Source organism: Notothenia coriiceps, unplaced genomic scaffold, assembly GCF_000735185.1.
Source record: "Notothenia coriiceps isolate Sejong01 unplaced genomic scaffold, NC01 NC01_scaffold00037244, whole genome shotgun sequence".
Classification (NCBI taxonomy): Eukaryota; Metazoa; Chordata; class Actinopteri; order Perciformes; family Nototheniidae; genus Notothenia; species Notothenia coriiceps.
Window position 1 is genome coordinate 531114 of NW_011369945.1, and position 9120 is coordinate 540233.

The 9120-nt window shown below is 40.5% G+C and overlaps 3 protein-coding genes across 6 annotated transcripts in view; all 3 read right to left on the minus strand.

The window, feature by feature from the left end:
* Window positions 1-881, minus strand: part of herc1 (HECT and RLD domain containing E3 ubiquitin protein ligase family member 1) — a 99737-nt gene extending 98856 nt beyond the window's left edge. The window contains exon 1 of the mRNA XM_010794105.1: window positions 774-881. Coding sequence (XP_010792407.1) covers window positions 774-881 — 108 coding nt within the window. The remainder of the gene's footprint in view (window positions 1-773) is intronic.
* Window positions 1-9120, minus strand: part of LOC104965166 (gamma-aminobutyric acid receptor subunit beta-1-like) — a 417189-nt gene that overhangs the window by 109856 nt on the left and 298213 nt on the right. The gene's annotated exons all lie outside the window — the stretch shown is intronic.
* The window catches only part of fermt2 (FERM domain containing kindlin 2), a 50796-nt gene continuing 43625 nt past the window's right edge, over window positions 1950-9120 (minus strand). For all 4 annotated transcript variants that reach the window (XM_010793153.1, XM_010793154.1, XM_010793156.1 and 1 more), the window contains one exon: window positions 1950-4299. In XM_010793153.1, coding sequence (XP_010791455.1) covers window positions 4126-4299 — 174 coding nt within the window. In that variant the 3' untranslated portion in view covers window positions 1950-4125. The remainder of the gene's footprint in view (window positions 4300-9120) is intronic.

Here is a 9120-nt window from a genome sequence, read left to right on the forward strand (position 1 = left end):
AAACTCAAGGCCCGGGGGCCAAATCCGGCCCGCGACTTCATTTTATGTGGCCCGCAAGAGCTTGCAAAGAATATAATACGTTTTTACGGTTACATACTACTACAGTATATCTACATATGTTCATTTTAATTAATTTCTTATTTTATAGTTATTTATCTTTTCCTTTTTTTATCTTTGATTTATCCTTAATTGTATTAATCTGTGGGAATTTGTGCTGTCCTGTTTTTCAATCTTAGCCTTTCGCTGTTAAACCAATGAATGTCCCCACTGGGATTAATAAAGGTCCATCTTATCTTATCTTATTTTACAGAAGCATGTTGCCCATAAATGATTTGACCTAGACTTCTGCTTTCAGACGTATACTTTAATTATGAAGTTTTTACCCTATCCAATGATAATCCAATGCAAAGGCAAAAATATAATACAATACATTATTTCATATATATTATGTATTTATATATGTATATTTATATAGTTACAACCGGCCCTTTGAGTGCAATAATGCTAATGTGGCCCACGATGAAATTGAGTTTGACACCCCTGATCTAAAGTAACAGACAGAGAATCAGCACTTTGGAAACAAGGCTGAAACAGAGGTTTATGGGATGCTACATTGCATGATCCGTTTGGTATTTCAAGCCAAACACTTCAGAGACATGTTTTTTTTATATATCTGAGACCTATAATATATTGATGAAAAACAGTATAATAAGGGACCTTTAAACTGTCACCTTATGGTCTGTGCTCACTATCATCATCCTCCCATTGCCTACCTGCTGGTGCATACTGTGGACATCAGGTGGTGTGAGCAACTCCAAAGCTGTCATTATGGCCACCAACACCTCAGTCCCCCAGCTGCTCGGCAGGTGACAGATGGACATGTCTCCAAAGAAAACAACAGACTTTCTGCAGGCGTTCTCTCATCTAATCTCCTCCTCAGTCTGCCACTCGGTTTTCTGCTGGGATGCTGGGTAAACTTCTCAGATTTGGGAATGGAAACATCTTTGAAAAGTTTGTGACGCACTGAGCAGGAGACTGCGGTCGAGAGTTAGGGAGGACAGGTGGTTGGGCACTGCCCTCTAGTGGGGAAACAGAACCAGTGCACATTCAAACACTTTCATTTATTTTCCTTTAGTAAGGTCTTTTTAATGTGTGTTAACATTACAAACCTGTCAGCCTGCTGGTTAATAGTTGTTCGTCATTACTGTATGTTATGAATCTCTAACCATTCTTGATTTTAGCCTACATTGCTACCATATGCAGACTTAATGTAAGGCTGAATAATCATAAGGTAAATCTGTAGCATAAGTGTTCATTTGTTTGTAAATGTGTTAGCTTCTTTTGTATTTAGTATCAGATTCAGTGCAGTTACTACACTTCTGAGAGTTTTACTGCGATAGATCTGATGACGCATTTCAAAATCTCAGAAGAGCACTAAGGACCCTTAGGAATATGAGCACTTTTTCCACAGGCTTCTCATTTCCTCCACACTGAAAAGGCCTTCGAGACCAAGGTGTTGAGTCACATTACACTTTCTCCTAATAAACCATGAGCTTTAAGAGAACCTTATAAGGAAGAGGCTGGCCATTAGGGATTTCCTAGTGAAAGACAAAATCTAACAATAAAGTGATCCCACAAATTACTTTAAACTGTGTCCCAAAAAAAACCCAGCGTTGCTCTGGTTGTCCCTTTACAGTATGGACACCCACACTCACCCTACTGCCATAAACACTCGCTAGCACACCAAATATGTATTGAGGCAAAAATACACCGCAACAAATGTAAGAGTAACATTTGCCCAAAACCCCAGTGCCTATTTCTTTAAAGAAATGACCAAGCCTTCAAAAAAAAGAAAAATTTGATTGGATTTACTGGGAATGGGTTTGGGTGTCACAACACTGACACGTTGTTCTTTGTAAGGGTAAATGAAAAGTAGAAACACTGTAATTAAATAAAAATTACTTTATTTTTTAAAATAAATGCATTTTTTACAGTCAGAAAACAGAACAGCAGGACATGCACCGCCGCTCCCGACACTGGAGGCAAACTAAAACAACATCAGAGAAAATAAAAACAGACTAGGCTTGCTTTTCTCTTACCTCTGTTCACTTATGCTGATTTGTCTCAAACTCCAGGGTCTCCTTCATATGGACATTATTAAATGGCACACTTCAGTTGTGACGAAAACAGACGAATAAGTGAAGTGTTTTAAAAAAGGCGCTGAGAAAACTTAATTTGCACAATATAAGTATCACGGTTAGTCTAAAGAATGAGCTAAAAACACAACCCAGGGCTGCAAATGGACAGAAACGAAAGCAGAAAATCAATAAAATGAAGCAGAAATGCAAGAAATGAAGAGCACATTGAAAAGGCATACGTATTTGTTTAAAAAAAAAAATTATAATATGTACTTGACAAATATCTTAATCAAACCTGGAGTTTGAGACTAGTGTTATCTTCATATATATTCATATTTATCTTCATCTGGATACTCAGTAAGGACACAACGTAAGTAGGCACAATTCTGAATACTACACATGTTGACGGGCGGCTTTCCCCCTCATCTCTGAAAGGAAAGACTTCCAAACCCCCCACAGCAGAAACAAACTGTACAATTCTATAAAATGTTTGTGTTTTTACATTAGTTACAAAAAAATAATACTTCATTTACTGATCCTTCATACTGAGGACAGAAGAAAAGAAAGCGTTGCATATTCGCTCTTCAAACTCAGTGACCTGTTGCTGGTGTGTAATGATAAAAATGATAATAATAATAATAATACTATATGGTGTGAGAGACAAAATGGCAATAAGGTAAAAGGTGGTAAAGGGAGTTATGATTCCTCCTGTTATGTAGTGCACGTGATGAGATGCCAGGGGTTTAGAAATCTGGATGTAATTTAAAACAGGATGTTGAGATGTGGCAAAATGTAGACGCCATATTGGTTTTTTTCATGCCAGGTCATAAGAAAACGGCTTAATTAAAAAAAAAAAAAAAAAGGGGTCTGCCTTAAATGATAATTAAAATCTTCAGGTCATGTAGCTTCATGTTGCACCCTCCAATATTTTTTAAAACATGAGGAAGAGACACATTTTAAATACACAACCTTTAGTAATCTACCTTAGCTCAACATACCGACTAACATATTTGTTTAAAAGCTTGTTTTCAGAAAACTTTTAGATTTACTGAACACTAAAGTGAATGACATTTACTTCTCTTTAAAGATTTCTAAACCCGCAGGACCCTCATCCCAGTGCACTGTACTGTAGTGTGTCTCCAGACATGCTCACTATTAGCAGTTTATTAAATACAAAACAAACCTCTCAATGTCACACCTGTCAGCTAATACAACAAGAATTCATTACAGAGACTCGACCCTCTGGGCGAGCTCAAAAACAAACACAAGGACATCAAAAGCAAAAAGAAATTCAACAACAGCTTATTCATGAACAGGACTGTATACTGTAGAAGTGCTTACATGTGACTTAAAGAGATTAACCCTTCGTAGAGTGATAGGATGGACATGTAGTGCCTTTTGTTCGGACTTAGAAGAAGTCCGTCTTTTAGGATAAATAATTCGATATAACTGTAGCTATCTGTGGCACTAGGATTACAAATGTTTTAATGACAGTCTGATGTCAGCTTCTTTAGCTCAGTTATTAGGAGAAAAGGCAGGGAGAGAAAAAGTGAAGAGAAAAAAACATCTTTGGGATTCAATGTGGCGTTTGATTGGCTTTAAAAAGGGTTGTCATGGACGTAATGTTGATGGCCGTCAGTCCAGGAGGAGAGGAGAACACTTCCTGCTTCAGGTGTGTGTAAGGCTGCCGCTCAACCACAGGAGGTTACCTTCAAAAGTTTATAATCTGGCCTGCGTTCACCAGAGAGTTAGTGTTGTAACAAAGACCTGGTCAGCGTTTATGCAAAGAAACACTTTAACAATAAAATCAGCCGTGGCAATGTTGGCGCCGTTCTGGACTCTCCAGCACAGCTCCAAACATTCAAACAGACTGAGAAATAGTTAGAATTAAAATAAACCCCATACACTGTGGTTCCCCCCCCCAGCCACTCCCCTCCTGGCTCCTGACCTACAATGGTTGGCCCCTGGCCTGGTGGTTGGGGGCCGCTCAGACCCAGCCGCTGGTCAGCTTATAGAACATCTCCTCGTCTAGAGACTCGTTCTGGTCCTTGGCGCGTGTGGACAGGAAGATGTAGCCTCCGATGAACTCGTGCACCACCTTGCAGTCCACCTCGGCGCAGATGAAGGACAGACTGGGCTCGTCTGCAAACTCCACCGTCACCTGAGCACAGAGCAAACACATCAGTCAGGCTACAATGAAAACATGCAAAACTACCGTAATTTTCGGACTATAAGGCGCACCTGAATATAAGCCGCAGCAGCGGCATACCACTCTCGGTTCCACTTTTACTTTTGCGCGCTACCTGTCTCACTCTTTTCCGGCCTCCAGCTTTTCCTGCTGGAACCCGCCGCTTAAAGGTGGGGGTCCGCGGACCGGCCATAGAGCCCATAGAGTTAAAGGTGGTGGCCGTTAGCTGTAAAAATCCATAGATTAGCCGCACCGTTATATAAGCCGCAGCGTCGAAAAATAGGGAAAAAGGCGCGGCTTATAGTCCGAAAATTACGGTACTTCACCAACAGTCCAAAACCTTAAAAAAGTAGTCCCTCCAGCAACCACTCAAGTTGCAGTTTACATGCATTTATCTCCAAATGTCATGATTTTCTCATTTTATCGAATTAAACATTTCTCAAAAGTTGTCATAGTTGACATTTGAATTATTGAGTTGTGGCTAATGCAGCGTTTTGTGAGGTTGACCTCACAGGTCAAGTCAACTTGAAGTTTAACCTTTGTGTGCTGTTTGGGTCTGTGGGACCCGTTTTCAAATGTTTACTAAAAGAAAATGTATGCAATTTAATTATCTTAACCTGCTTTATTTGGGGGTGGACCTCACCTCCTCTAGGGGGGTCCGGGGGCATGCTCCCCCGGAAAGATTTATTTTTAAATGTTGAAGTTAAANCAATTTAATTATCTTAACCTGCTTTATTTGGGGGTGGACCTCACCTCCTCTAGGGGGGTCCGGGAGCATGCACCCCCGGGAAGATTTTTTTTTTAATGTTGAATTGAAATGCCTCAATCTGGTGCACTTTGAACAAAAAATGTATTTATGGATACAGCTCTCAACACACTGAAAGGGAGCTGTATACTTTTCAATAATCCAAACATCTTTAAAATATGATCAAAACCAATAACAAATCATTTACACTTGTTTATTCTTATATCTTATGTTACCTAGTTAGCATTCTTTCTTTTTATTTATGCATATTTTACTAATCACTCCCCTTTTAATTTTTTTAATTTTTTTACTGTCCTATAGTACACATTGGAATGATTTCTTACTTTATTTTTTACACCTAGGCTATATTAAACAGATACATGTGTGCTCTCGCGAGAGAGCACACATGTATCTGTTTAATATAGCCTAGGTGTAAAAAATAAAGTAAGAAATCATTCCAATGTGTACTATAGGACAGTAAAAAAATTAAAAAAATNGGTGTAGACTCCGGTGCTGATGATAGCGGAGCTGTAGATTAACATTTGTGAAGTTATTGTAGTTGTATACTTGATGTGGAAATCATGGAGTATTTTTTGTTTGGATCCAATATCGTATATTTGTACTGCCTAGTGAGAAGCTAATATCGAGTGTCCATCTGAGGGTCAGTGACGAGATTGTCTCTCGCAATCACTCTGCTATATCTCACTCCTCTCTCATCTCAACTCGCCTCTCGAGGGAACTCTCTGCTCGATTCACGTCGAGGCGGATAGAAGAAGACACCCAGGAGTTTACTGCATGTGGAATGCCAAACAAATGTTAGCTGTATTAAAGTCCGAGTGGAAACAGTGGTGAGTAATCTGAGTTTGCAGAAATCGGGAGAGAAATGCGGGAGTCTCCCGCGAAAATCGGGAGGTGGCAAGTATGGACAACACACACAATCCACACACACACACACACACACACACACACCACACACCACACACACACACAACACACACACACACCACACAACACACACACACACACAACAACACACATCAACACACACAAACAACCACACACCACACACAACACACACCACACAACACACACACACACAATGTTCTTATTTATGTCTCTTGATTTTAAATGCCGTAGTATGTGGCTGTTGTCTCGCATTTCCAGTAGCCCACCAAAAATTTTCCACATCGCCACTGCAAGTCAAGAATTGCTGATATCGATTTCGTTTCTGCTATTCTTTAAAAAGGGAAACAGTCTTAAATGTAATTATTGTGCTTTATTTCACACCAGAACCATAACCATAACACAAATTTTAAACAATGAGAACAATAAATAAAATAAATGACAAGAATTCGTATTGAATAAAATTAATACATTTTTTACAGACAGGCCTCGTGGTGTCCGTAGGCTTGCCCTCACTGTCAAGAGGTATAGCTAAAATATCAAAATTTCACTTCTGGCGTCTTTTTTGTCAACAAGCCGAGGCGCAGCGGCAGTTGCACTCCCACTTGCAGCCATGCTTCTCGTTTTCTCAAATGCTCTGGCAGCTAGCGCTTGCACGACAGAGGGGAGGCACTTGAGCGTGCTTGAGAGGGGAGGGACTGCAGGCACGGCTGCAGTGCAGGGAGTGGAAGCAGAGCGCTGAACACACACGGCTCTTATTAAATCTGCGCTTTCTCACCGGAGTACTTCCCCCCCGTCATTCGTAAAGTACCGATACTAATGAAACGGAGGAATCGTAACGTTTTTAACGGCAGGGTATCGCGGTACCTTTTAAGTATCGGTACACCGTGCAATACTAGTCAGGAGTCAGTGTCTCTCCCCCAAACTCACACATATAAAATTCGATATGAACTGAAGAGCCGCATTAAACTAGGCAAAGAGCCTCATGCGGCTCGCGAGCCGCGGGTTGGCCACCCCTGCGCTAGATTGTGCTGCTGAAATGGAATATGTATGCAAGGGGAATAAAACATACCATGTGGTCCAGCTAGAGTCTGATCTGCCTCCTGATCCCTGCCGCTGTCCCTCTTTCTGACACTTACTCTTTATTCCTCACATACATAAAGAAATGTCAAACAATAGCGAAACATTTAGAGACACTCCCATTGGGAACTTTGAGATTTTAGCCTTTGCAGACCTTTTACATGCACAGAAATATATTACACACTACAGGAAAGGGAAAACCCCAAAAAGCATAATATGGCCTCTTTAAGAGAACAATTCTGGTTCGAGTGAAGAACATTTTGGACGATGATAATGACTTCAGATATGTCCATGTTTTCAATGTCAGTGAGGCAGGAGTTGTGGTTGCAGACATATTTTTTGTTGAGAGGTAAAGCTGAGTGTCATCTACATGACATTAAGAAAACGGAGGTCTCTGTAATGGAGGGTCTGTCAAAGTGACAAACTATTAAACTGTAAAAAAAAAATCCTACAAACCATAACAATTATTAACACAGCATATGTCTGTTTCAATAATTATCACATTAACTATAATTTTGAAACTGGGAGACGTAACTGCTTGGCTCTTGCTTTTGTATTCCCCCTGAAAAGGCTTGTAATCACTGCGTAATTGGACCAATTATTTTTGTGTTTTTCATTTCACATTTCCTTTACAGAAACATCGTGTTCCTTGTTCTTGATTAGCACATGGGACATAAAGACAGTCATTTACTGCAAATGTCAACAAGCTCTGAATAATTTACATCACCTGCAGCAGAGGAATAAGTAGGTGTGTGTTTGTGCCATCAGGCGGTCATCGAGACCCTGTCGGTGGGGGCGACCATGCTGCTGCCTCCGCTGAGAGAGAGGATGGAGCTCCTGCACTCCTTGCTGCCTCAGGGCCCCGACAGATGGGAGAGTCTCTCCAAAGGACAGGTACCCTATGCTATTTACACACAGAAGCAATGTCACTGGATGCACATTCATAATTATCACCATGTTTTTCCATTTCAAGATGTTTCCTGTTTTTTACTTTGTTATCATGTATGGATGCTTCCAAACTGAGCTAAAACAATGTAGACCCTTCTCTATAGTAGACATAGTTTTTTCATATCCCATTAATCTCAATTTCTGTCAGAACCTCCAAGTTAAAAGCCACTGACATACAGTGATGCAAATTAGTCGCTTTTCGGCGCCTCCCGCTTTTTTAACGCTGCTTTGGGTGACTTGTGTAATTCGTGGAGAACCGAAGAGTTTTCGTTTTGGGGTTGGGGACGGACAGACGGACAACTTCTCACTTAAAAAAAGAAGAAGAAATCTAGACCGCAAAATAATTAAACAAGCATAGGTAACACACTTTGTACTAAATTCACCCTCCCCCTGGATTGGAGGAGATCCCCCCAAGCCCCCCGTACGAAGGGGGCCTTCTAAAAAAAAAATTTACTAACTTCAATTTTCCGTAGTAGACCACGTGAAAACTCTCGTTGTACTCCCTCTAGATTACCCCATGTAGAAAGTTTGTGGTATAACTTTGTCTTTGACATCCGTCTAAAAAAAGAGAAAAACCTAATAAAATGGTTTAGTGCTAGGGGAATAATTTGAGATAAGACAATAAAAATTGTTGAAAACCATGGCAGTATCATCATAAAAAATGACAAAAAGTAAATCAGAGATTACACAGAGTAATTAATAATATTACTAGTATAGTTCTACACGGAATTGGAGTGACGTCGACTCCAATTAAACTCGGAGAGTCCTTCTCTGAGAGAAGGTGGACCAACGATCCTTTTCGGAGAAATTTAAGCAATCCGTATCGATCGATTGGTCTACGATTATTGTCTACTGGTGACACGAATGTTGATTTCTGTGGTCGGTTGCGTTTGTGACCGCCGTACACATGCCCGAGGAAATTACCCAAGTGACGTTATACAACTTCCCGACCTCGCCGCAAGGCAACGAGAGGCAGTCGTGAGATCAGAGTGAGGAAGTAATGCTCTGTATTGGTGCACTTCCTGTGCAGTGCAACAACACAAGTCCTTGGACAGGAACCGGTCCCTTTTTTCTGTCCGGGAGCGAACAAAATTATAAAACGCTAGACTAAAGAAGAA